The following is a 27,207-nucleotide window of genomic DNA, read 5'->3' on the forward strand; positions in this document are numbered from 1 at the left end:
ACCGAGGCTAGCCCAGCATCACCGCCCTCTTCTCTCTATCCCTTCTCTATTTCCTTGCCCGTCTATTATTTTCCCTTGAAGAACCAGGTGGGGGGCGCCTTTTCCTCCGCTTTTAAGCCCCTGCTTGTGCTTTTTTTGTTTCTTCGGGTCATTTCTTTCGACGGTAGCGGTTCTCACCGCCGTGCCGCATCAGAGAAAAACATCCCTCCACGACGACGTGGAGGCAGGGGGAAAACACAGTGACGCCCATCTTGACACCTTCTCCGTGTCCGTTTTCCCCTCGCACGAAGACGGCTTGTCTCCCCTCTGGTGTTCACCCGTTTCGGTTTTTTCATTGTAATTATTTCGTGTGAAGGAGGGCCCTCACCGCTGCGTCGTTGCTCTCCCCGCCCCGCTGCTCTCCACCGCCTCGTTAGCTTAATTCCGTGACGACGACTATCAACTGGGGACCAACGGAGCTCCGTGGTCCTTGAACACCGTACGGGAACTCTTATTTTGCAGGTGAGCAGCTCAACCGCCTCCCCCCAGCCCCCCACACACATTCTTACTCTCTCTCTCTCTCTCTCTCTCTCTCTCTCTCTCTCATACACACACACACACACACACACACACAGGCACACCACTGTAGCTTGCTCTGTCTCGACACACTCAATGGACGGGTGTTTAGACTCATGACGCGCCGCTGGAGGACAAGTCATGACACGTTCAGGGACTCTCACAAGTGTACCTCGTGTTTCGCCTCAAGTCTCTCCATTCTCACGTTAGAAAAGAAAAACAAACGTAAATTTGCAGGGGTTTTCCTCTCCTTAAAATGTAGTTTTCGGTGGAGTACTATAATTGTACACTGTCTCCTGTCAAAATGCAATGTTTACAATGGAATGAACTGCGCTGCATTCAAGGCCAATGTTGTTCAGAGAGCTGATACTGAATGTTTGTGGGTCGAGCCTGGTGTTACTCTACTATTCAGGCATTGCCAAGGAAACGTAAATACATAAATAGGGATGATTTCAGGTAAACATTCGTGTGACGAAATCGTGCGGTTCATACAATGTAGTAATAATATATATGGTGAAGCATGGGTTCGAGCTTCCACCTTACAGCCAGAAGGTTCCTGGTTGGATTTCCACATGGAGCCCTTCAGTGTCTTTTCAGTCTCATTGGAGTTTCATTGGAGACGCTACAATTTCCAGGCGTGTGAATGGGAGGGTGAATATGTGGCTCTGTGACAGACAGTTGGGAAGGGCTCCAGCTCCCCTGCGGCCCTGATAGACAGTTTAGATAATGAATGAATGAATAATAATCCATATATTATGTACCCCAAAGTGGTCTCCACAAGTGAGAAGGGTAAAGAGCAGGATGCAAATAAGAGACACACTTTCAATTAATTTATTCCTCTTATCCTCTCATGAAGGGGTCAATAAGAGGCTGTGCAACAATTATCTATTTTAAGAATGAAATGTTCTTAAAACAATCTGGAGACAGAACTGTTTTTTAAGTAACACAAAATGCTACTTTGATTTTAGAACTATGGCACTCCGAGACATACTGTACTCAGTAAGCTGTGCAGATACAGATACTGTGATAAACAGTGATAGCTCATAAATACTGAAATAAGACCCAAAAGCAACCAAAGGACGAGGTTACGTCACACGCCTGTCCCTTCTAATTAAGATTCAATGTTTGATTTACCAATAAGCTGCAGAAAGGTATCTTAATCCCTGACTGACACGCTCAGAATATTTGAGCGTTGTGTTGAAGGGAGCAAACTGTCAAAGTGTAATAGAGCTAAAAGTACATGCCAAGTCCAAGATTTAGGAGAAGAAAGTACTTTGCAAGGCAGCAACTCAGAAGTTTATATATTTATGCTTGTTGTCACAGTAACAACTATCAGATGTGATCTGGTTAAAGTGTCTCTTTCCAATTTCCTATGTAAAAATGGCTTAGTTCTGCATGCATGGAGGAGGCATAATATGCTAAATACACCTTTTTATATACATGGCTCTTGTTCTACCAATTCTGTCATAATTGAAATGAATAGACAAGGGAGAAAAAAAAATCCCTTTTCCTTCTGAATGCAGTTGTGCATGTCTGGGTTGATATCAGGTCAGAGTGTCTTAATTTTTCAATCCTTACTTTGTCAAAGTAACGGCTGATCTTACGTCTTACATTTCTTTCCTTTTTTCAACTCATTGTTTCTTTGCTTTAAGGGTTTTTGCACATTTCAAAACTTTAAAAGGATTTTTCAAACTGTTTTCAATGGAATTCAGTGTTTTTTTAATTGGTTTCTTTTTTGATTTTCTAAAGTAATTCTCACATTATTTTTGACACATATATACGGCATGCATTCAAAAGAATAGGTGTTCTTCATTCATCCTGTCACATCAATTTAACAATCCCACAGTCTTGTTCTGTCACTCGGGGCTTTGCCAAAGCAGCAAACCAAGCTTACGCCACATTTATGGTGGTGTGTGTACTATCCACAATGCTGGCTGTGGGCTGTTGCTCTACTATCAGCAAAACACAAGAATCCCCTCTGCTGCTTACACACACACACACACACACACACACACACACACACACACACACACACACACACACACTTGCAGGCGTGACCGTGTGTTAATGGACATTAGCTGTTCTCTAGCAACAGCGACGTGTGCTGGTCAAGACCCCTGCTGGATTTAGCTCTGGCACATCCTGTCTCCAGTGTGGCTGTATATGTGTGTGATTGTTAGAGTCTCATCTAACTCCGTGCATCACACGTCAGTCATTCCATATCATTTACTCAATCTCACAATTTTACTCATAACATCACAAACTGGACATGCTGATGCTGTTTGTCTGTGAATGTTAAATATAATCAGGGCCAGATTTTATGATATCTGATGCACTGGAAACAAATACTAAATTTATTAATTCCTCGCGGGAAATTCATTCTCTGCATTCAACCCATCAGCAGAATGAACCATGAGCAGTTGGCATGCGGTCTAGTAGCACCAGGAGAGCCGTTAGGGGTTCAATGTCAACAATACTTCGACACACTTCGACACACTAGGAGGAGGCGGGAAGTGAACCAGGAATGTAAGGTTCCAAGGATGACAAGGCCCCTGCTAGTGCTTTTTTGCAAATTAAAAACTGTTATAAGATTTTTCCTATCACCAGTGGTTTACCATTCCGACCAGGTATCAATGTTGTATTTTCTAAAATGGAATTTAGCTAGCTTTTAGACTCTGTCAGTCACAGGAAGGCCATAAATAAAGATATGAATCCTGCTGCTATTTCGCAACGATTTCTGTTTTAAGTTATGCAGCTATTGCAACGCACTGCAGATGAGTCACCTTGTAATTTATCAATTAGTGCAGAATCTCTGTGTTTCCATAGCGTTGTGTCATCATGGGCCCGCCAGCGATTGGACTACTACAGAGAAACACTCTTACTTCTCCAACCCTCTTACATTGATTTCAACTCTACAGTCATCAGTCAGAAACAAGGTTAATTTTTCTCAGCTTAGAATAATAATATGGATATGCAGGTTTACTGTTATGGAAGATATTGCGCAAGGGTGCCAGTGCTGCGGTGAATCAGGGTCAGTTGGGCAAACCCCCCCCCTTTACTGTAAGCTGTTTTAATACCTGTACTTCTGGGGGGCTATGCAGAGACTTAGAGGGGGCCATATCCGCTCTGCCCAGCACGGGACAGCTTAACACCAATCTGGCAACACACACAAATGTGCAAGCACACACACAAACCTAGACAGACAGATCAGGCTTATCCTGCAGACCAGCTGCGTTGATGTGTTTACCGTGTTGACTGATAACTTGTTTACGTCTCCAGGCGCACCGGGCTTCATCTCCGATCTCCTCTTTCCTCCTCAGATTGTATTGGTGGCCTTCAACTCCCACACCTCTTGGTGGTTCTCCACCAGCGTGACCGCCAACCCCCCACCCCGGCTCCTAACGCCTGAGCTCCCATTCTCCTTACCATCTTTTGCCATTGCGTCCAGCTGTGGCCCTCACAGGGCGCGCTCGCTGGCTCTCACCTGACAGGTCCCTGGCCTCAGGACAACAGCCAGCACCAACACGTTCCCTACATGAGGGACAAGGCGACGCAGGTAAGGCCAGACTATTATGAGTTTGTGTTTGTGTGTGTGTGTTTGTGTGTAGTGCTGTCTCTAATACAGCTTGATATTGAGAGCCTCTGCCAGAGTTGTCATCTTGTTGACATTTCACTGCATATCGCACACAAGAGTTAATTGGCCTCTGGGCCGTCAGCTTGAGACCCCCGGTGTAGTTGAACAGTGCAGTATTTGAAGTCAAAGAAGACAGAAGAGACTCTGTGAATTTTGCTGATCTGCAGAGAAAGCAATGGGAAGCAGTTCGCTGTGTGGTAAAGACAGAGAGCTTCAAAGAGTTTCAGGTTTTCACCGTTTTCCCCTGATGCAGTGCAGGCAGACTATGTAAAGTATTCATAGAAAATTGGAATAAAATCATATGACACTGTTGAATGAATTGTTGAGATTTTTATGTGAAATGGTTAGCACCTCCTTCGTTGTTCCTCCAAGCCTTACCAAGAGCATGCTGCAGTTAGCAGTGAATGTTCGCCCGTGTGTGTGTGGTGTGTGTGTGTGTGTGTGTGTGTGTGTGTGTGTGTGTGTGTTGAAGAAGGGGGTAATGCAAAGGGAGTAATCATGGTTGCAGACGGTTGCATCATGGTGCAGCAGGCGCTGGTCAAACACTGGATGTCACTGCTTTTCTTGTATCTGTGTCTTTAATTTGATTTTAATTCCATATCAAAGTGCATATCAGAGTGTGATAATCAGCGGCTTTTCATGTTTAATGGCATCACGTCTCCAATTTGTCTTGGTCAGCTGTCTGACTTGTTTCAGGAGAATGTCTTTGCATTCTCCATAAAAAAAAAACACTTAACTGTTTCCTGAAAAGGCCTCAACTCCACCAGCTCCTCGCTGGAGCACATAGGGCAATGAAAAGTCAAATTATTGTTTTTATAAGAGAGATTACATTACAGACAGCTTCAGATGTCACTGCAACATACTCACACTGGCGGGATATGCTCATTAATACATAACGCCATTCGTCCATGGCGAAAAAAGTAAAATTAATGACACACCTCGGGATAGGAAATACTCATAAACCTCTTAGTGGACAAAACAAACACCATGTTTTATGTGTGCTGTTGTTTTTGTACAGCAGTTGTTTTCTCTTTTTCTGTTTTTATCCATGTGTCTTCTAATTTTCCTGCTATGTGTTGGATTTTTTTCTCTAACCTGTGTGTGTTTGTGTGTGTGTGTGTGTGTGTGTGTGTGTGTGTGTGTGTGTGTGTGTGTGTGTGTGTGTGTGTGCGTGTGTGTGTGCGTGTGCGTGTGCGTGTGTGTGTTTGTGTGTGTTAGACCCCCAGGGCCTGGGCAGATGAGAGGAGGCGGGGCTCTCACAAGCGTTCGGCCTCCTGTGGGAGCACCGACCAGCTCAAGGAGGTCAGCTTCAGAAACATCCGCTCATTATTCTTCCTCTACTCATTGTAATAAGATGGCCGTGCACGATGTCATTCTCACAATCACTGTCAAGAGTTTGCTCAGCCTGTGCATCTCCAAGATATTGAGAGCCATATCTCCATGTCTGCATTACAGTGTCTGTCTATCTGTGAAACTCTCCAGATTGCCAAACTGCGCCAGCAACTTCAGCGCAGCAAACGCAGCAGCCGCCACCGGAGGGACAAGGACCGCAAGTCCCCATTCAATGGCAGCCATACCATAATCCAGTCACAGGTGATCAGTCGCGAGGCTGATGGAGGGTGTATCTTTGTGTCGCTCTGGACAGGAACTAGGTTGAATCCCTGGTCCAGTTATTTTGAGGGTGTCCCATTTTCCTGCTGGGTTCCACTGCAGAGACTGAATGAGTAGAGTGTACCAGGACCATGCCAAGAAATAGATGGAAGCCATGCATATGTGCTAAGCCTGCTTCCTCTCTGACCGTCTGTTGGGGGGCATATTCAGTTGGGGCTTCTGGCACGTATTCACTGCGTGTGAGGGAAAGGTGATCGTCCTTAATAAAACCCAGGACTAAGCGTGAAGAGGCAACAAGAGGCAAACTCTGTATAATTAAGATGCAGTTGTATTTCTAACTCCATTAACTGCGTGAGTGTTGTGTCAGTGGGATCTCATGAATAAGAGCGTGTCACATGGAGGGAAATGAGAAAAAGATCTGATTTCTTGTTTTTAATGCCTCAGCAAACATTTTCTCTGATGGGCTTAAGGTTTTATCTGCTGGGTTTCAAGTCTTTGTCAGTAAAAAAAAAAGTGATTTAGTTCTTTAGAGTCAGTGCCTCTGATAACAAGCTCACTAACATTGGGCTCCTCCTGACATGTTGGTGGGGAAGAGGAGGAGGAGGAGAGGATACAGCTGTTTTCTGCTCCTCCTCATGAGACAGACTTTAAAAAAGAACAACAAAAAAAATACACAACTTGGCAGCGCGTCACAGTGAACTGACAACTTTATCCGCTGATGCAAAAGCCAAGGGTTCGGAGGAAACCACTTGAGTGTTTTGAAGCAAGGGTGAAGAGCAACAGCCTTCATCTTCCTCAGTCCCCGGACTCGGACAAGGGGAAAAGTCTTAAACTGGAAAAAACACTCAATTGTCCCTGGATGTTGTCTGAGTTGCATTTCGTCACCGATGCTTTGAGAGTTCAAGTGTTACACAACAGATGGGGGCTGGAGCAGCTCCAACAAACGCTGGGGGGGGAAACCAAGTGTCTTCCCCTTTAGGCATTACTCTTTTAGGTGAATTCAGGAATCTCAAGTGTCGCAAATTCAATCAGCTGTCACTAAAAGTGTGTCTTCTTATACAACTGATAGAGGCTGGGAGCTGAGTCACATCAAATAATGCTCTGGTCTGACCGTCCAGCTGTACTCTGTGTTGAGCAGTTGGGGAGTCTGAGTCAAACACGCTGTATTTTACTGGGACTTTTATTTTGAACGTCCGATGGTGTAGTCCAAAAAATGCTCAGAACTCCTCCTTTTGATTTTGCATTAATAATAGTTGATCATTATTCTTCCTCTACATTCAGTCTTATAATTTTATTGGAAAAAATGTAGATTTAACACCAGAATGACCTTAATTTGCAGGTCAATTCAGCTATAGACTCAATTGTTATATTGATCTGCCGTCACTTTACCATCTGTCTGAAGGGCTTAAAAGATCAATACTTTCATTGATTTTAAATGTATTGCCCCCACTGTTTCATATTAAATCTGTGGATTATAGAACGACAAAAAATATGGTGTCTTTGGAGTGCAGGACCAGTGATTTTTGTTGGAGAATAACCTCCTCTGGATAAGATTAGAGAAAAAAATAGAGTCGACATCTTTGTCTGTCAGATGAGTGAGCCCTGAAGAAAGGCTTTGAACGTCTCAAAGAAAAGCTTCTAATAGCCTATACTTGCATCTTGCTTGTTTTGCAGTCACCGATGCCCAAGACCATCCTGATCCCCATCCCCATATCCAAGTCCTCGGCCCCACGGTTCCGCAACAGCGTGGAGGGTCTCAACCAGGAGATCGAGCGCATCATCATCCGAGACACCCCCGAGAAGGATGAAACCATCGTGGTGAGTCCAGATACGTGACCCGGATTTACACCCCTGGTTGTTATTGTGGCCTCATTTTAGTGTGTGTGTGTGTGTGACAGCCACAGGACGTCCCAGATGGACACCGTGCACCCCCGCCTGTCCCCCCACAGCGCAGCAGCAGCACTCGCAGTATCGACACTCAGACCCCCTCGGGGGGCGGCCTGAGCGGTAGCCATAGCAACTGCAGCAGCCGCCCCGACTCCATCTCACCCTCCTACCTCACCGTCCTCAACGACACAAGCGGAGGAAGCCCCTACGAGGACAAGGGTGAGACTAACACACACACAAAGACACACACACACTCCATGTAATATGCCTATGAGCAATTCCGACCTTTGACCCTGCCCCCCCCAGAGCTGGGCCCCTGCTCACCGCTGCCCAAATACGCCGCCTCTCCCCGACCCAACAACAGCTACACGTTCAAGAGAGAACCTCCGGAGGGCTGCGAGAAGGTCAAAGTGTCAGAGGAGTCAATGTGAGTAGAAAACTCCTTAAATTCAGGTCGAAACACAAATCTTGTGGGTTTGGTCGGCCTGTGGTCCGACTGTGGCCTGTAAAATGTGTTGGACCTGTGGGTTCTCCTTCAGCATATTTTGAACGTATTCACACTCTGAGGGAATGTCATTAGAAACAGGCAGATGGGGACGAGCTAGTGGAACAAACTGCAGACGAATGAGCCGGATGTTAATATGTGTGCGTGTGTGTGTGTGTGTGTGTGTGTGTGTGTGTGGAGGGGGGGTCCTTCATCATGGACTGTCAGCAAACACCCCTCCACATGAATAATGGTGTTTTGGGATTCAGATGTGCACCAAATGGGCCGAATCTCCGCCATGTAACGAGTATCATCTCCGATATTGTCTCCTGGATTCAACTCGGAACAGGGAAACATTCAGTTCAAATTTTTCCGATCATCTGTCGCACATTTCATGGTTATTTCCTCCTCGCTACACTCAAACATTTCACTTGTTATTATGTCCTTTTTTGGCTTTTATTCTTTTCCCATCTTAGAACTTCTCAATGATTTCTTGAGGTTCTTCAGGTGAATTCCAGTTGACCTTTGGTGCATATTCTCTCAGGTAGATGGTATACCAGGAGCAATCAGTTTTATTCTGGCACCGCAGGGTTCGACATGCTCTCCGAGCGTCGGGGATAAAAGAGATGTCTCTGCCCGGCCTGGCATCCACAGATGCTGCGAAAAAGAAAAACAAGGCAGCTGGACGATAAGAAGGCGGCAACTGTTGTGTCTCCCTCACAGGGACCCATATGCTGTCTGAAAATGAGCCGTGAAGGTGATAAGAACCCTCAACGTGTTTCGCCATAGTTGCAGCTTCCGCCTGCTGGCACTGTGTTTGCTGCGCAGCAGAATCACATCCAAAACACAGAGTTTTTTTTTTAATTGTTATCGTAACATCAATTTCTGTGACGTCTTTTGGACTTTCAGTGGTCCTTGGCCAGTCAGTATCATTGAATTTATTGATAAATATGATCAATATCAAATTAAATAACCCACATTGCATGATGAGAAACTGTAGTTTTGATACATATACAGTGCAACTAAAACTTAAGAGTTTAATTTGCTCCCTGACTGAGCTTGTAACTGAATTTAATCATAATAATAATTAGTATTATTAATAATAATTTATCCTTTATTAATCCCTCAAGAGGAAATTTGTTCTTTGCGATTAACCCATCATGGATGAACCATGAGCAGTATATTTGCTTGTATATCAAATTAAATATGCCCATTGAAATTTACTGAAAAGCTATTTATCTGTTGCAGGCCCCAGGTTTGTCACAGGTTTTTTAATGAGAAAAATTAAATATATAAATAACAAATAATGTATAAAAAATATAATATGCATTTCACGGTACGTACTGGTTGCACACTTAATGGTACAATGTGCTCTTAAATACAGTGTACACTTTATGGCTAAACTTCATTTTAAAACAATCTAACCGTCCCTGAACGGCTTTCAGTGACTCTTCCAATTAACTTGTCTGTTGACGTTCCTGCTGAATGGTGCATTGAATCACCATAAATGTCTCCCGCCTTCGCACAGATGATGCTCTCCGTCACGGTATCTCACCGACAACTTCTCCATCTCTTCACGGACAAGTAGAAAACGCACCTCGGTCGTGTTTTTCACTGATTCTCTCCGGGCTTCTTAGTGGTGGGCGGCATGTTTAAACGCAATTTCATGAACAGCGGCAGCCATGTCGGTGTGAAACACTCATCCTGCTCGCTCCTAACTCAGATCCTGGCTCTTAGCACAAAGCGAAAAATCCACTGAGTGACGGCTCGTATCTCGGAAAACTCCCAAGTTGATGCACTCGTAAGTCAAGGCTCCGCTGTAGGCTGCGGACAATTTACCATTACTCACCTTATACCTGTAGTGGCTCCATAAAGTGCGTCTGTGTGGATCTTGTCTCCCGCACTCACACACACACACACACACACACACACACACAGGGCCAGGAACACTCACCAGAGCTCTCTGCGGGAGCGAGTTGTCAACACATTACCAAATTCCTTGTGTGTGATTGTTTCCAGGCCCAAACCTCTGCAGGAGATCCCTCCCTTCCTGTGTCCGGACCGCAACAAGGTCAACTTCATCCCCAACAGTGGCTCCGCCTTCTGCCTAGTCAGTATCCTCAAGCCCTTACTGCCCGCCCCGGACCTCAACTTTCGCCCCGGGGTGGGTCTCCGAAGTCTGTCCCCATCCCTTGTGCCTCTTTCCACCCAGCCCTGCCTCCTGGAGGAGCCGGAGAGCTTTTGACCGCCCCCCGGTGGGTCACCGAGTCCCCCCCTCTCCTGACACCCCCTTCACCCCGCATAATCAGAAAGGATTCAAACACCCGACTGCTCCAAAAAATGCCTTCAGCATGCCAGCTCAGCTCTCTGATGTCCTTATCTTGTTGACAAAGCGCTTCCCACTGCCTCTCCTCCTCAGACGACTAGCCGCGCTGCAGCCAACATCTCATCGCTGTCTCCGACCTTCCCGCCGGTTCTGTTCCTGTGTTTTTGAGAGGAAAAGGGCAAAATGACTTTTGTTTTATCGTATTATACCATGGCGCCTTTCCACGGACATATCTCTTTTTCTATCGCTAGTTATTTCTGTTGATTTAAATAAAAAAAAAAGCCTTCCAACGGTCGCTGGTTTCCTTAGCGACTGAGAGATCGATCACGGAGGCTAATTTTGGTGCTGCCAGATGTAATCGTAGCAAAACTTGAAGGGTTGTGAAAAAAGGTGGAACCGTAAAAAAAAAATGTGCCTGCTATTCGAGACCAGTTGGTCTCCCCCCGCGCCCCCAAAGCCACGTGGGGTGGCGATCATGTGACGCAGGCGGTCGCCGCCCTACAACAGCAGGGGATACGCGCCGGCAGGTGGGGCCACGCGGTACCAATCCAAGAGGCGACGCAGTAGAAGTCCCACTTGTACTTTTACCGGTTTACAGTGGAATCCGACTGTGAACGGGAGGCGGTGCCTTTCTTACACTGACTAGTAGCAGTTCCAGGCCCTGCCCGCTGGCGTGCCAGGACCCTCGAGAAACACTGGCCGGGGCTCTGGTGCATGCAGCATGTCCAAGCCGTGTCTGCCTGCCCCCCCTCACTCCCCTACCTGAGCACCAACCTTCGTCCTTCACCACCCTCGCATCACCGTTTCTTTTCTTTGCTCTCTCCTCTCTTCTCCCCCATTTCCCACGCCGCCACTGAAACGCTCTTTTCCTTCCGTCCTGCTCCGCTAGTAGTGAGGTCAAGACATGTGTCTTGGAAGAGGAGGAAGAGGGTGCATCCTCACAGGAAACCTCAGCCCCCCCCCCCCATCCCGCTCTAATTCCCGACAGTCCTGTAGCACAGAGAAGTGACCCCCGAACAGATGCCGTGGATGAACAGACCCCGAAATGTAAAATCAGATTCTTATCTTGTAAAGAAGTCCTTTGCAATCATTTATTCACACATGCACAAATCATTCTCACGCCACGTACAAACAGACCAAGCTTCCTCAGCCATTTGTAAATAAACGAGTAGTAATTGAATACAATGCAGCAAATTCTAATTTATCTTGAAATTATATTAATTTAATGTGAGGTATTTTCCGGCACGGAAAACCTCAGCTCTCTCTGAGGGATTCAGCTTCATGGCATTTTGGGTAAAAAAAAAAAAAATCAATCAGGAGAGCAAAATTATGTAAAAAAAAAAAAGAGACACTAAGCCTTTTTCATAAATAAAATACTATAGTTACAGATTTCTAATCTTCCAGTGAGGTTAAAGGTCGGCTTGTAAGTTGGGTTTGGTAAACAGTGGGTGAGTGGTTATGATGATAAACCCCTCCTCCTCCTCCTCTTCCTTCATGCTCGGACCCCTCCTCCTCTGTGTGTCACCACTACTTGACTGTGCCTGCTAACTGTGGGATGGGAATGTATCGGGTTTGTAAATATGGAGACGCGCTTCTGTTGTATGGGCTGACAAAGATATGTATCTGACCCCATCGACCATTTGTACCCCCAAGCCCCGCCCCTCTGCTCAGTACTGTGAATTTCATGTCTCATTATTGTGGATAATAATGTATTTATTTATCGGACTCATTCCAGGAGCATAATTGGGCGTCAACAGAGAATTTTTAAATCAAATCAGTCACATCGTCCATCTCAGGTTGTGAATAGAGGACAAAAAAACAATAACAATAAAAATAAGAGATCAGCTGACGCCTCAACGCGCACACGCTAACACATCCACACCGAGCAGCACCTGCCGTGTCCGTAGGCTCATACCGTGACGCGCTCCGAACACAGATTTAAAAAAAAAAACAAACAAAAAAAAGCAGAAAGGCGGATGTTGTTTCTTCGGTGACCTGATTTGGGAAGACAAGTTGTAGTTATGTAACGACTTCTTTTAACTGCGCAAGAAATAAACAATCCTGTTCCAAAGTGTGATGTCGATTTCTGCAGCCAAAAACAAAAACATTGGCTTTGTCATTTCTTTTTAATATCTTGTTTACTGATACAAGCAGCTGGATACTTGACACACAAAAGAAAAACACTCCCTTTTTTGGTTCTTATTTGTCCAGTTTATTGGAAACACGACTGCCACGTTCTCCTCTGTGGGATCCTCTCCAGTGAAATAAAAAGGCATAGTTGGAAATAAAAGCAAACAATGTGTGAGTTGCTTGAGGAGATACATTCTTCTGACGGGTGTAAACATCACAAACAGACACACCATGTGCACATAAAACAGGAGACAATCTTAAGCATGTGGATTTCTTTCCCTTCTTTAACGCTGCAGGAGTGGAGAAGAATATAGATATTTTCAAAAAAAAAATGCTAGTTCCAGGGTGTGTGTGTGTGTGATTACAGGCAACGCGGAGGATTTGATTTCTCTCTCAAGACATTGTTCCCGCTATTTTAACATCATCTCTTTATCCCCAAACATTTGCAATGAAGAAAACTGCATTGATATGTCACCAGACCAAGTCATGAATATTGAATTATTATAGGTTTGGTAGATTTTTTTTTAATTACAAATGTAACTGAGTGTGTCATATTCAACAGAATTCAGTATTGACTCATACCCTACAATCCATTATCTGCCGTTAGCAAAATGCTTCACTCCTACATGGAGAAAAGTTTTAGTTTATATTGTAACTTTAGAGGTTAATATTCCACAAAACTCAATATGAATATACTGGTAGATGTTATTGATGCAGCTCCTGTGATTCTACTCTGTTGTTTTCTTGGCATCAAACTTGCAGTTGTAGGATGTGAACAGCAGGTGGGACCGGGGAGTAAGACGGCACGGGTTCGACGGCGCCACGTTTCAGAGCAAGGGACAACAGTGTGGCGTTAGACAAACACACATGCGTGCGCACACACACACACACACACACACACACATATACACACACACACACGCACACACAAGGGAAGATCACTTCCTCAAGGAGACAGTCAGTCAGCTTTTCCTTATGCTCTCGTGATGCCTTACTCCTTTTCTTATATCAGGACAAGTCAACATGATAACCTTGTGAGCAATGTCATAATTTAAACTGGCAACACGTTATATTATATTATATTTGCATATTAATTCTGCAGCTCCTTTTCGTTTGACATTCTGGAGTGTTAATGTTGGTAAAACATAACACTTGATGACTGATGTGTCACCTTCTATAAACTAACGTCCCAGGGCTTCTTTTCATCCGCACTATTAAAAAACCTTCACTTCATCAAGTTGGTCCCGCTTGGGATCAAATCCTAAAAAAAATGAATGAGACGTTTCCCTGTTTTTCCCCTAAAAACAAAAACTAACATTTCCCAAGTGAAAGACAACACACGCAGACACACAAAAACACACAAATACACACCACCTAATAATGCTGCACAGTCATGCTGAAAGCTATTACATGTAGTGCAAGTCGTAGCCTTACTGTGATACAAATACCGCCATCTCTGGTTGAACCTGGGAATGAAACTAAGTGAGGTGTGTGTGTGTGTGTGTGTGTGTGTGTGTGTGTGTGTGTGTGTGTGTGTGTGCGTATGTGTGTGTGCCTCATGGGCAAGAGATAAGAAGGCAGAGTGCTGTTCCACTAACAACCAGAATTTAGAAACAATCCCCAGACACACACATGAATTTGCCTTGGAAAACAGAACAGCAGCAGCAGATTTAGCTCAAACATGGAGTATGCTTTAAATGAGTACAACTTAAAGCAAAAACAAAACTACTTGGTATATCATGACCAACAAATACACACATGTAGCATTCTTAGTGTTCCTTTTACACTCTTCAATTTATCCTCCCTTCATACTTTAGGATTTAAATCTTAATGGACGTTTTGAAGAAGTGCATATGCAAAGGTTGATGGGGCCGGACAAAAATTAAGTTAATAAATAAAGAGATCCTAAATTCCAAGTGGAGAAAGAATTAAAAAATAAGATACCACATGACTGATGTGCATAAAAGCAGTAGCTTTTGGTGAGTTTTAATGAACCATCAATGATGGAAACAGGATTCTGGCAGGTCACTATTAATTAATAAGCTCGCTAGTTTACACATTTTGGTTACGAGCGCTGAGTCTGGTGGGGGGGGGGATTCAACCGTCTGACTCGGACACACGACCCATCGAACCGCGTGCGGTGGATAATAGTTTTGCCGTTTTCTTTTTCCAATTTTTCTGAAAAATCTGTAAAAATGTTAATGGAAATGTGCCGGCCAAGGCTCCTCCCTCAAATACACCACTGTACAAATACTCTGCATTCACATGTGCTAACAGAAAGTGTCATTACTTGTCTTGTCCAAGCCCTGAGTCCCTTGTTCACAGAGCAAACGCACGCAAACACACACGCACACGCACACGCACACGCACACGCACACGAAATATTCTCGTTCAACCATCTTTACGCAAACACTATGCGAGCTGTGTGTGTGTTGGGTGTTAACGTGTCCTAATTTACATGATAGTTAAAACAAACTGCAAGAATCCTGTTGTTGTAACCAAACACACACACACACACACACACACACAAACAAAAAAAAAAAAACACACGCAACACTTTCAAGCATTGAGAAGCTCATCTGCGGAGCGTCCGATGGCATCTGGGTTGGAAAGGGGGTCCAGATCAGCGAATAGATTGAACCAAGCGGACATGTCTCTGGATGCGCCTGCTGCAGCTGCACGCATACACACACACGCACACACACAGGGATACATTTTAGACTGAGGGTATAAAAAAAAAAAAAAAAGATCATGTTGAGCTCTAGAAGTCAAACAGAAATTTGCAGGCAGCAAGTTCAGTCAGACTGAATTAATATGGACACTGCTTGCTGACAGCCAGAGGTCTTAGTCTCGCCTCGTCTGCTGCGCATCGAGTCTCGGCGACCTCGTGAGACTCATTGAAAGAGCGGATGCAGTTGGAGTTGAGCTCCGTGCAAACTTCTTACCGTCCTCTGCTGCGGCCCGAGGAGCCGATCGGTTCGGAGCCGGGGGAGGCTGGAGGGGCGGGGCTTGGAACATGGGCGGGGTAGACCAGCCTAAACGTGCAAGCGAGGACAAATCTTAATAATCCAAAGTGAAAACACACCCCTTTTTCTGACAGGTCGGTGCAGTGTGTTTATCCTACTGGGAGGGGGGGAGCTATGGCTCACCTGTGGAGCTCAGGGTGTGATCCAGCAGCTGGGAGGGCAGGAAGCCAGTAGGGCTCGGGGGGCTGGAGGGAGGCCAGGCTGACGGAACCGCTTCGTTCGGGACGGCCGCCCCCGCGGGTGCCGGCGCAGCACCGGGAGGCGGAGCGTCGAACAGTCCAAAGGCATCCTGCCACTCCCTGCTGAAATCATCTGCCGCCCCCGGCCCCGGGCTCAGCAAGTCTTTGAGGAACGCCATGTCGCCGCGCTCCCCTTCCTCCTCCTCTGGCCTCTGTCCTGACCCGGCGGCGAGGAGATCCCCACCTTCAAGGGATGGAGACAAGCAGTGTGAAGGACACACATGCTGATATTTTCTGACAAACAAAACAACACCTATGTGATTCCTTCTTTAAAGGTTCAGCTGCCCCCAAACCCAGCAGAGAGAGGGACAGAGGTTAAGAGGTGCGGCGTTTCTTGACAGGGAGGAATAAAGGGTTCAGTCCATAAGTAGAAAAAGGAAGCAGAGTTTAGGGGAAAAAATATCCCAGGAGAGAGTAGTTTGTGCCACGTCAGGAAAAGCTGGAAGTGGACGGAGGCAGAGGGAGCCGGCCTGTTTACCGGCGGGGGGCGGCAGTTGGCTCCCCCAGGACCAGGGGACACTCTGCTCTTCAGCCTCGCTGGCAGGTGGCAGCCGGGGCAGATCGCAGGCCAGCAGCAGCAGGTCGTCGTCGGGGCCCGCCGACAGGCCGCCCAGATCCAACAACGCTGGAGTGGTGGAGTGGACGTGGGAGGGTTTTTTTTGAGACACTTATCTGAAATTCTGTGACTTTCTGCAACCCATCGGTAGGCATGTGTGCTACGCGACATGTTACGCAACAATAATTGCGCTAGTGTCTTACCGCTGTCACTGGGATGGCTCTGCTCACCGCCGGTGGGGGCCGGGCCTGCAGGGACAACACGGCAAGAAATTCAAATCCTCCCACCCAGCACCCGACACTGACACTGCAGTTAAATGCTCTTGATGCGTCTGATGGACACTCAAATGTTGATCTGTGGCGTTAACAAAGATTGTTGGATTATCCGTCCATCTATTGTCTGCAGCTTATCATACTCAGGGTCGCAGAGGATGCTGGAGACTATCCCAGCTGGTGCGGTCGCCAGTCAATCGCAGGGCCGCATACAGTTAGACAACATTATTTTCCATTTTTTCCAATTGATTTTTCCTTTTTTTTTTCCCCCAATTATACCAATTGACGAGTCATAATTCACCATCCGGTGTTTATTTGATCCAAGAGGCCAGCGTTTACCTGCGTCAGAAGCACTTCCTGAAGGCTTGTCATCGTCCAAGGACACCAGACTGAGGGAGGAAGAAGGAGGGGGAGAAATGAGGAGGGGCCTCATCACGCCAATGAGACGCAGCAGGGCTATTTTTAACAAAGCGGTCGTCTTTATTTGATTTAAAACACACTCACGGGGTCAGTGTTCTGGAAACTACTACCTAGCTGCAGGTCGTGTGCGTTCTACACACACGCGGCCAAAAAACACTTACGTTTGAGTAAAGACTGGCATGACATTGGCCTGATGTTTGATGAAGACATGGCTGAGGTGAATGTGAAGCAGAAAGGAAGGTCAGGTTACAAAGAACAGAACTGTGTGTGTGTGTGTGTGTGTTGACAGTCTCAAGGGAAAGGAGAAAAGGAAATCACAGTGAGGAAAAAAACAGGTGGTCCAGGAGTGCGTGTGCGTGTGCGTGTGTGTGTGTTTACTCACCTGTCTGTATTGCTCTGTAGGGCCTTTTCCTTTTTCTCCTCCTGCTTCTGTGCTTTTGTAATTTGCTCCAGGGGGTCTCTCAGGTCCTGCGGAGAGGCCGGACATCAGACACCATGAAGCCCCCTTTCCCTCTGGCGTTCAGGTGGAGGAGTGTGTCCTCCTACCTTGAGCGTGGTGAACTGATACTGCACGTGTCCCCTGAAGGTCTCGTGGATGCCCGACATGGCGTGGGCCGTCTTCTCCCAGAACTGCAGCAGGGTGGTCTGCCGAGACAGGAGAGGTTTTAGACACCCGACGCTGCTCGGCCGAGGCCCGGCTGTCCGGGACTGTCCGCCACGCACACCTGGTATGTGGAGAGGGAGTGGGACAGCATGTTGCAGCGGCTCGCTCCCAGCATGTCCACCTTCTGACACACGTCGTTCTTCAGTTTCTCAAACTGGCACTTTGTCCCTCTGACCTGGACTTGGACCTGAGGATGCAGATGGAGACCGTGTGACCTGGAGAACAAGCGCGTCCGCACACCTCTTAGATTCATGACCTCTTACCTTGCGGAACTTCTCCAGCTGTTTGTAAGTGTCCGGGTCCAGCTCTTGGGAGACATCTTTCATCCACAGCAGAGCTCCTCTGTACTCGGTGCGGGACTTCTCCATGCGGCTGATGGTCAGGAGGGTGTCGGCGATGGCGCGCTGCCGGAACGTCTCCACTTCCTGGTGCAAGCGGTGCAGCGGCGGGCAAAGTGCCATCCTGTTGAGACCACAATTATACGCTTTCTCAAAAGTTTCAAAATATTAGTGACAGAAAAACTGGTCTATTTAACTCAAGAGTTGGGATGTTCGTAACAACGGGCTTCGGAGATGCCTGCCTCTGACCTCTGCTTTGCCGAGGTGCACAGGGCCTTGCTGGTGGCGTCCATCATGTTGCCGGCCTTGGTGCGATCGTGCTCGGCTTGGAAACGCAGGAAGAGGCCCAACTCGTTCTCCTCCTGGGACAAGCCTGAGGGGACAGTCGGGGAAGCGTGTCGGCAGGAGAAAAGACGGAAATCCAAGAGGCCCCAGACAAAGAAAAGAGTCTTCCTCATACCAAGGCTGTGAGTGGAGGGACACTTCAGAGTTTACAGACAGACAAGTATAGCCGCATATTATACCTCTTGAGCCAAATTCTATATATCAACAGCCTCAACTTCAGGAGTTGAAGATAAGAATAAGAACAACTTTATTTATCCTGAAGGAAAGTCAAACGTCTTCTATGAATTGTCACCAGGAGCTTCAGTGTGGAATAAGAATAAGAATAAAAATAAGAGCTACCGTACTTTATTTATCTCGAAGGAAATTGTTGTGCCAGAGTTCAAGAAAAATATAACAATAAATAACAGTTGAAAATTGTATAAACAGTAAAAAAAAAAAAAAAAGGGAGAATAAGAAATACAAATAAACTATAAAGTGTCTTAAGTGACAAGTGAAAACTATAAATACTTAAGGTCTTAAGTACCAAGTGAAAGATAAGGAGTGCACAAGAGTATGAAAAAATATCGTACATGTAGCTGTTATGAAATATTGCTCAGTTATGAACATATATACAGATAAATTATTACAATTTACAGTAAGTGGGTGAGATTTTATTTTTTTTTTTTTTGGATAATGCTAATTTGAGCATTATTGTGAGATTTGTGGATTTTACCAGGGTAGATTTCATTTAACTTTACAACAGCAAACACAGTTTGTCTTAAAAACTTGTTTTGAAACTCCATCTTGGCTAAACTGAACACCTAATTTGGCATGGTACTAACATCATGACTTAATAGTACGGTCGGAGCGTATTTACTCACGTGTGATCCTGTGCTGGTATTTCTCAATCACTTTCAGCAGCTCCGTGCAGGTGGACTGGACCGAGCGGAAGAACTGAGGAACCGCAGAAAGTGGGTTTTTACTTACTTAAGAGCCATTTACACATTGTCCCATTCTGCTTGTTTGCTTTTCATTGTGTCCCTGCGCTTCAGAGACGCAGCCCTCCGAACCCTGCATTAGCTATAATTCCATTTTGGTTACAGCTCGAGGCTGGGAGCCTTTATATCTGAATGTGTGGTTGGAGCTTATTTGCGCCATGTTTCCTTGAGCTGCTTTCAACACAAGCATGCCTTTTGAGATGGTTCCTGTCGCAGGTGAATGTGCTAGATCAGGGGTGGGCAAACTTTTTAGCTCAGGGCTCGCATTGACTTTTAAAATTTGACAGACAGACCGGGTCAGCACAAGATACGATACATATAAAAAAAACGCATTAGTTAAACGCATTAGTTGCTTTGAAAGTAAAACCAGCTTGGTTTTGAAGGCTCTGACGTTTGCTTGCATTTCATGCGCGAACCAGTTTTTCCCTTGTAGCTTCACATCCAGCTCATTCATGTGTGTCAGTATGTCCGTAGTAAAGGCTAAATCACAAAGCCAAAGTGTGTTATTCAGCTCAGGAAAATTCTCAAGTAGCTCCAAAAAAGAAATAATCTCCTGTTTGAGCTTCCACATTCATTGATCCGATCATTCAATCATTCACATCAAGTATGAATTCTGTACAAATCTTTGGGGGGCCAGATTAAAAAGACCAACGAGCCAGATGTGGCCCGCGAGCCGTAGTTTGCCCACCCCTGTGCTAGATGCTGTTTTTTCTTTGCATCCATGTGTACTTGCTGTTTTCAAATGAGAAGCTGGGATTGGTTCGATCACACCTGCTTTTCAGGCTTTGTGGAGGAGGAGGAAGCGATGCTGCAGTTGGTATCCAGTTACAGACAACAGTTACTGATACATGATACTGACAAAAAAATAATTTCACACCACAGTCAACACTCTAAGACAATAGGCCTAATGTACAGTTCATAGATGAGCTGCCATCTCCTTCTTTTGTCTTATTATGTCGCTGGAAGAAAAGCAATATCAGGTGACGTTAACGTGTATAGTAACTGATTAACCACAGAATAAACAGACACGGCCTGCAGCCTGTCTTCCGAAGCAAGCACCAGGCAAATGGTAGGTCCCAGGCAGCTCAAAGGCCCTGTACCAGTGACCCCTTTCCTCCAGACCGACACAGCAGCTACAAATTTGGCTACAGTCACTAATATTACACTCAAACAACTAACAAATGTAAAATGATATTGATGTTATTTAAAAAAATGCACACAATTTAATACGCACAGCTGTAAAAGGTCATTAGGCAATTTCGATGGTTGTGGTATTTGAAAATGCACATTGAGCTCCGATGAGCTGCCGGACTGCTACCCAGCAGCCGCTCCCCGGTGAATCTGCCCTGCTGCCTCTGAGATCATCACCGAGACCACATCTGTGATGAGTGAGTTGAGGAAAGGAAAGATCATTCTTTCTGAAATGACTCTAGCACGCCACTTTCCTTCTGCTCTGCTCTAACGCAGTTTTCATGCATTTCTTCCTGCCAGCTACCGATTCATGAATCTGAGGACAATGTGGGAAGGAGAACTGAGGAGTCCAGATCTTGTTCCTGAATCAACCAGCAGCCGGTATCGCTGGCAGCTCCACTGTCGTGTTCCCTGGCAGATGGTCACATAACACAAATCACAAAACAGCAGCCGATCCAAAGTGTTTGTTAAAACCGCACGCTGGGGAGGGAAATGCCCAGTGCACTGCTCAAACAATGGGGACTTATCAGCACATTGCCAAAGTTAACAAAATGACCTCCAGTTATTTTCCGCCAACTTAATGCTTCCTAATGTCACAATGTAAATGATTCTCAGCGATACATTCACTCTGCTTAGAAAGCTTACTTGCAGTGGTTTTTTTGGCCTTCTAAAACATAAACTTCACAGCTACGTGGCTAAAATCGATTATTCCCGATCAATAACACAACAGCGGCAATGAAAGAGAAGCAGGAAAGAAAAAAGACAAACAGAAGTCTTTTGCTCAGCTGTGAGAGGCACATAAAACAGAGGAGAGGTGGTGGAGGAGACTGAAGGGGTGGGGGTTCCCGAGCTGACAACAAGTCTATTCTGCCTCACCATCGAGTAGCTAAACTGAACCACTTTGATTGTCTTATATACCGTATTTTCACGACCATAAGGCGCACCACACTAAAAGGCCCAGTCTCAGTTATGTGTGCCATTACTGTATTTAACATACACATAAGGCGCACCCGATTATAGGGCGAGGGTTTTATATACAATCCACGCCCACACTTCCCCCTTTAACATTCTCATGGTGTCCTCTACTACATCCGCCTTACAACAACAACGCACACGCAAGCGTATAAGTTTGTGTATTCAAAAATAGAGTAGGAGCTAAACTGAGTTTAGTATTCAAATTTTTTTACCGGTAATCGTCATCAATCGATCCCATCGAAGTCCCCCTCCTCTGTGTCTGATTCGAACAGCTGCGCTAAATCTGCACCAAACATGCCACATTCACTTTCTTCACTATCAGAGTCACTTTCCGTGCCGTGCGGCTCCTCGGATATGATGCCGGCTCTAGCGAATGCTCGAACAACAGTGCCAGCAGACACGTCAGCCTGAGCATCTACAATCCATTTGCAAATTGTGGCGCAACTCGCCAGACGCTGCCTTCCACTCTTAGTGAAACTGAGGACTCCAAGAAGGCTTTTTGTACCCCGTTGTGCGTAACGCTACCATGCTGGTCCCCTTCTTCTCCACAGTGTGACTCACCGGGATGTCGAAAGTGAGCAGCACCTCGTCCATGTTGGTGATGTGGCTGGGCAGGATGTGTTTGTTTGGGGGTTGTTAAAACAACAATGTTCTGCATAATGCACATACCTGTTCTTTTATATACAATCAATGCCCATACTTCCCCCTATAACGTTCTAATGGTATTCTCTACTACGCACACAGGGCACACTGCACCATAGGGCGCACTGCTGAAGAAAATCTAAGACTTTTATGTGTGCCTTATAGTCGTGAAAATACGGTAGTTCTTTTCAAAAGGTGTACTGAGATTTGAGGGCCGCTCTGAGAAATTGATTATTTTCCAATATATATATATATATATATATATATATATATATATATATATATATATATATTGGAAAAAAAATCAATGTTCCAATATATATATATATATATATACATATATGTATATATATATGATCAACTACACCACATTCACTGCTCTTTGCTGGCATGGCCCATTAGCTTGTATTAAAGTCAGCCAATGATCTGTCGTGCATGTATCTTTGACCCCGACACTCTTTAGCTTCAGCTTCAGCCGAGACGTGGCAACTGTCTGTCCATCTGCTCCTCAAGTCAAGCAGACTGTTGCACAGTAAGCGAGGACAGCAGACGACCGGGACCGGAGCCAAAAGCCCTAATTGATACCCTGATGTGTGCTGTTACTGTGCGATATTGTTGAATTCTCCTCAAGGGACATTTGCTTTTGTCCGTTCCCTGTTGAACATGTGGTTGCGTTTGCGTAGGCCAACATGGCTTCAGGACATGAGGAATGCAGCGGTGACATAAAGATAACTGATCCAAATGGTGGTCCTAAGATAGCTTGAGTTACAGAATTGAAAAAGGGGTTCGTTTATAAGCTCCAGCACAATGTGGAATCCATCTGTGCAGCATGAGCGCCGTTATTACAGTGCCATATTAAAGATGAATAATGAGTCGCTTCTTCCCTACCTCTAGCTTGGCATCCAGGTCAGCATCTGAAGCCACCACGTATTCGTCTTCCTTCTTGCCCGTAGCTTTGATAAGGACCTGCTTGGTCTTCCAGAACTTCTTCTGCATACGAGCCATGACAGAGCTGTCATCGCCCAACGTGTCCCCACCGAACCTGGGGCCCAATGTGACAGCGGTTGTAAGTGACAGTACATTGACATCGACCTGTCCTGATATATAAATTAGATGTGCAAATGCAAACTACTGATACACATGACGCCGCTTGCTCTTATTTTGAAATCTCTGCTGCAATGCTTTGTCATCCTATGCGTATGACGTCTCTGTGACACTTCTGTCAAAATCATATACTAATTGAATTTACGAGTTAGTACACATGCCAAGTGATGTGAAACGTGCCTCTTTCAGCTCATTTCCCTTGCAGCCCTCCGAACTTGATACTGTATCGGCTGACATAATATCATTTTCTGAGAAATCAATATGGTCTTCGCATTCCTATCAGCGACAGTTGTGGAATACTAGTAATGCAGTGCCGTTTATAACTTCTGCATCATGCAAAAGCAGTAGTTGTATTTCCAGTAGTCCTAGTTCCTGTGAAATGTACACATACCCGTCCATCCCTGGATTACCAGCCGGTTCAGCACTGAAAATCGACGCTCCTTAGACGAAGAGAGGGTGATTGAAGCAATAGGCCCCCCGAGGTGATCACTTTAACGGCAGACGAGCAGGTTTCCTCCTCACACAGCAGATAACATGTGAGCATCGCCTCGTTTACCTGGAGGGGGGGGGAATAAACAAAACCAATTCTCGCGTCAAAAACCGCAGAAGTGCGTCAAAGTACCGCGAGATTTGGACTCGACACGTCCGCTGGAAACAAAATTAGCCGCTCCTTCCCCCCCTCTGTTATGACGAGGATGGGAGACAATAGGAGTGAGCTGGCAGCTGTTCCCCGTCAAGGTTAAAATCAAATTATACACGGTTATCAGAGGTTCGTACAGGGAAATAGCCCGCTCGCAGTAGAATGCTAAGAAAGCTAATCTGCGCCAGCTGATGGGGCAGGAATGTGACACCTGCAACCCCGAGCGGTGCTGACGAATGACGGCTAAGCGGCTGTCCATCACAGTGCCACGTCGTAGTGAGGGCTTTGAATAAATACAATAGGAAAATGTTGAGGAAAAACAGACAACAATCCATACTGACACGCAAAGATGACACGCCGGTGAGAAGACCGAGAAGTGACCTAGCCCGGGGACGTCAGAGCAGCGAGTGCCGCTAGCTTCAGGCTTAGCCCGTGACGTTAGCAAGCGTCGTGGCGTCCAGGCTGTGGGAAGCCGAACGGCGATTTGTTCACTCCGGGTTTGTTATTCTCCTTTTCCTCAACCTTCTCTTTACTTTTTTTTTTTACCCGAGAGTCGCAGCATCTAGGAGTTCACCGATCCTCTTCTCCCGATGTCCATCATCTGTGTGTCGGGAAGAACAGGATATGCAGCGTAGACGTGGCGTTACTCGGCCGCTAGGGGTCGCTGCAGGACGGAGTCGCGTCACAGGTCCGTCTGTTGAAGGCTGCTGACTGGAGCTCCGTCCAGGTGGGTGTAAGGAGACCTTTAAGAAGTCTTATGTGCAAACACGGCCCTATCCCTACTAAGAGTCCGCAAGGAGCCAGGTTGTGAGGACTAACTTCCTCATCGTCACCCTCCCCTTCCACAGCAATGCATGCAACTCCAAGAAACGTATTACCTTACATTACACAAGTCATTTGGCAGACACTTTTATCCAAAGTGACTTACGAAAAGTGTTATTCAGTCACCGAAGATCCGATGTACCAGTAGTCAGAAGTGACCATTCAACCAAATAGCCATCTCAGAACTATACACATACATGCACTCATTTGATCGTTTTTTTTTTTTTTTCATATCATTATATTCATATTACCTCCAAAAATTGAACAAACTCGCCCGTTCCCTTCAAAACAGAAGATGTATTCTTTGAAAACCAAACACGAGAGTGATCGAATGATTCGAAATTAAAAATGGGAGGTTATGTTACAATTTGCAAATGTAATGCTATCTGACTGACATGGTGAGAATTTAAACAGAAAGCAACAGACAAGCAAACGCAAGTATGTCAAACATTTTTATAGTAATTTCCATTTAACATTTCCTCCCACCTTCCTAGAATCACCTCATAAATAAGAGCCACCGTCAAAATCTGCAATGAAGCGCCGTTGAACAAACCAGCCAAATCAAGAAGCAACGTTTCAGGAGAATTGAATCGGGGTTTCTTGTTTACATGGCAATACATGAAAATATTTGAATATAAAAAAAAAAAACACAAAAGTTTTGTACAGAACAAAATTTAGAGTCCCAGCTGTGTCTGCCACAACACTGATGCGGAGTCTGTCCGGGGTGATGAACATGGCGGATCCGTGCACGCCTATGCCCCCGCATCTGTCTGACACGCTGTGTATCTGTAGGTGTACAACTTGTTGTCCGCACCTCCACTCAACATCAGCTAAAAACAGATAAGAACAACAACATGTTGCAAACTGGAAAGACAATATTTTCACATTTTCTAAAACACGATGTTGCAGTAAACTATTTTCAATATTTACTTCTGGATGCAGCACAGGACATTGTTTCCTTTTCAAATTAAAATTTCATAAATGAGACCCTAGCTTACCCCGCTTTCTGTCCAGTCCACACAAAACACTTTATCCCTGTGTGCTGCCAGGTCATAAAGAGGAGCTTTACAGCTAAAAACAATAAGAAAGGAGCACATTCACTTTACATGATATAACCAAGTACACTTCATGGCACAAATGCCAGAAGTGTTTATTTGAATTAAATGCAAAAACAAAGTTAAACATTTCCTCTAAAGCAGCAAAATAAACTGAAAGTGTCTTATTTTTAAGACACTTCTAGATAACAAGAAAGAGAAGGCACATTGAACACAATATCCATGCTAACACTAGAGGCAGTTCTTAAAATCAGAGAATATGAGCATTCAACAGCATAAGAAGCAGATCCTAGAACTTAAAAACATTTAAAATGTATATTAATTACAATAAATCACTATCTATCCTTTTCAATTCAAGGAATTCTGACAGCGGCACAAATGAAACACTTTAACATCGTGACTGATGTATTTTACGGACCTTCTGGTGTCCCAAAGTTTGACCAGGTTGTCGAGGGACCCAGAGACCAGCTGGTGCTCATTGGAAGGCGCCCACTTCACCGCAGTGACCCAGCCGGTGTGGGAGGTCAAAGAAAGCAGCACCAGCGAGCCGTCTATAGAGCAGAGGAGGGCGAGAAAGGAGTGAGAAAGGAGCTCACAGAGTACAAGCGCAGCCGTGCCGCTTGGTTTCTGAAGCAGGTGATACCTTTGGTGCGAGGGTCCCACAGTCTGATATGCCTGTCAGTGCTGCCTGAGGCCAACCGCCGACACAGAGGTGAGTAGGAGACACAGTTGAATACTTTGCTACCCGTCTGCAGGAACAACGAGACATTCATCACGTCATCCCCATGTAACCTGGACTTATAATCAGTCTAGGAGAATTTTAAAGTTTAAAATGAAATTTAAAAAAAACATTAAAAAACTGCTGTGCAATTTACTTTTGGGATTTAGTAATCATAAGAGGATAACAGACATAGACTTCCCTTTATTCATTCATATATCCATAGGTTTTAAGCAGCTGTTGTCTGCTGCTAGTTTCCATTTTTGGAACATTTTACACTTTTTATGCAACTTTAACTTGTAATATTTTCCTACTTTACTAGCTATAGTGCACTGTCCACTCTTCACTGTGTAAACTGAAATGTCCCCACTGTGTGACAAATACATTTTCTCTTCTATAACATGACAGCAATTTAAAAAGTGAATAAATAGTTATATTGGCACCCTTATCAATTTTCTCTAAGACCAGAAAGACATGTTCCTGTTCATCCATGCCTTTATTGACACCAAGGCCACAATAACAAGTCAACAAACAAGAACTTTGTCTCACCATCTAAGTTTCAAAATTCTTTTTAAGGACTGACTTGAAATTGAAAT

The 27,207-nt window shown here is 45.3% G+C and overlaps 3 protein-coding genes and 1 long non-coding RNA gene across 10 annotated transcripts in view; 2 read left to right on the top strand and 2 right to left on the bottom strand.

Moving 5' to 3' along the window:
• Positions 1-13,557, top strand: fam117ba (family with sequence similarity 117 member Ba). 2 transcript variants are annotated; one of them, XM_086147895.1, is made up of 8 exons: positions 1-501; positions 3,876-4,111; positions 5,408-5,491; positions 5,645-5,782; positions 7,475-7,618; positions 7,699-7,906; positions 7,994-8,114; positions 10,191-13,557. In XM_086147895.1, exons 2-8 carry the CDS (start codon positions 4,091-4,093, stop codon positions 10,414-10,416), a joined length of 942 nt encoding a protein of 313 aa, XP_086004021.1. In that variant the 5' UTR covers positions 1-501; positions 3,876-4,090; the 3' UTR covers positions 10,417-13,557. The 2 variants fall into 2 exon arrangements, with proteins under 2 accessions (XP_086004021.1, XP_086004022.1); XM_086147896.1 differs by having other exon boundaries at positions 5,672-5,782.
• ical1 (islet cell autoantigen 1-like) lies at positions 12,686-24,659 on the bottom strand. Of its 5 annotated transcripts, none has more exons than XM_086147887.1 (16): positions 24,563-24,659; positions 23,768-23,932; positions 23,161-23,314; positions 19,348-19,420; positions 18,392-18,515; positions 18,068-18,266; positions 17,866-17,991; positions 17,687-17,785; positions 17,523-17,608; positions 17,302-17,352; positions 17,060-17,109; positions 16,652-16,696; positions 16,371-16,517; positions 15,777-16,076; positions 15,573-15,662; positions 12,686-15,302 (listed from the first exon to the last, which is right to left on the bottom strand). In XM_086147887.1, the coding sequence occupies exons 2-16, from the start codon at positions 23,773-23,775 to the stop codon at positions 15,187-15,189; spliced, it is 1,668 nt and encodes a 555-aa protein (XP_086004013.1). In that variant the 5' UTR covers positions 23,776-23,932; positions 24,563-24,659; the 3' UTR covers positions 12,686-15,186. The 5 variants fall into 5 exon arrangements, with proteins under 5 accessions (XP_086004013.1, XP_086004014.1, XP_086004015.1 ...); XM_086147888.1 differs by lacking the exon at positions 24,563-24,659 and adding an exon at positions 24,358-24,459; XM_086147889.1 differs by lacking the exon at positions 17,302-17,352.
• LOC147233257 (uncharacterized) lies at positions 24,565-26,719 on the top strand. The gene is made up of 2 exons (XR_015106259.1): positions 24,565-24,743; positions 26,329-26,719. It is a non-coding gene; the product is annotated as an uncharacterized LOC147233257 (long non-coding RNA).
• The window catches only part of wdr12 (WD repeat domain 12), a 4,589-nt gene continuing 2,516 nt past the window's right edge, over positions 25,135-27,207 (bottom strand). Inside the window, exons 10-13 of one of the 2 annotated variants that reach the window (XM_086147893.1) lie at positions 26,537-26,642; positions 26,312-26,444; positions 25,837-25,909; positions 25,135-25,668 (exon numbers count right to left, since the gene is read on the bottom strand). In XM_086147893.1, the coding sequence (XP_086004019.1) occupies positions 25,591-25,668; positions 25,837-25,909; positions 26,312-26,444; positions 26,537-26,642 (390 nt within the window). In that variant the 3' untranslated portion in view covers positions 25,135-25,590. The remainder of the gene's footprint in view (positions 25,669-25,836; positions 25,910-26,311; positions 26,445-26,536; positions 26,643-27,207) is intronic. The other variant, XM_086147894.1, reaches the window with a different exon arrangement.

The sequence above is a fragment of the Fistularia commersonii genome, chromosome 6 (genome assembly GCF_037954325.1).
Source record: "Fistularia commersonii isolate RoL2024-O1a breed Wild chromosome 6, RoL_Fcom_v1.0, whole genome shotgun sequence".
Lineage (NCBI taxonomy): Eukaryota > Metazoa > Chordata > Actinopteri > Syngnathiformes > Fistulariidae > Fistularia > Fistularia commersonii.

Excerpts from the sequence above, each read along its gene's own strand:
- ical1 (XM_086147887.1), bottom strand. Across the intron at positions 15,663-15,776 it reads TCACACCCTGAGCTCCACAG|GCTGGTCTACCCCGCCCATG; the intron begins GTGAGCCATAGC and ends TTGCACGTTTAG. Across the intron at positions 15,303-15,572 it reads TCGGGCCGCAGCAGAGGACG|CTGCAGCAGGCGCATCCAGA; the intron begins GTAAGAAGTTTG and ends GTATGCGTGCAG.
- fam117ba (XM_086147895.1), top strand. The coding sequence starts at position 4,091 with ATGAGGGACAAGGCGACGCAG. Across the intron at positions 5,492-5,644 it reads GCACCGACCAGCTCAAGGAG|TGTCTGTCTATCTGTGAAAC; the intron begins GTCAGCTTCAGA and ends TCTGCATTACAG. Across the intron at positions 5,783-7,474 it reads ATACCATAATCCAGTCACAG|TCACCGATGCCCAAGACCAT; the intron begins GTGATCAGTCGC and ends CTTGTTTTGCAG.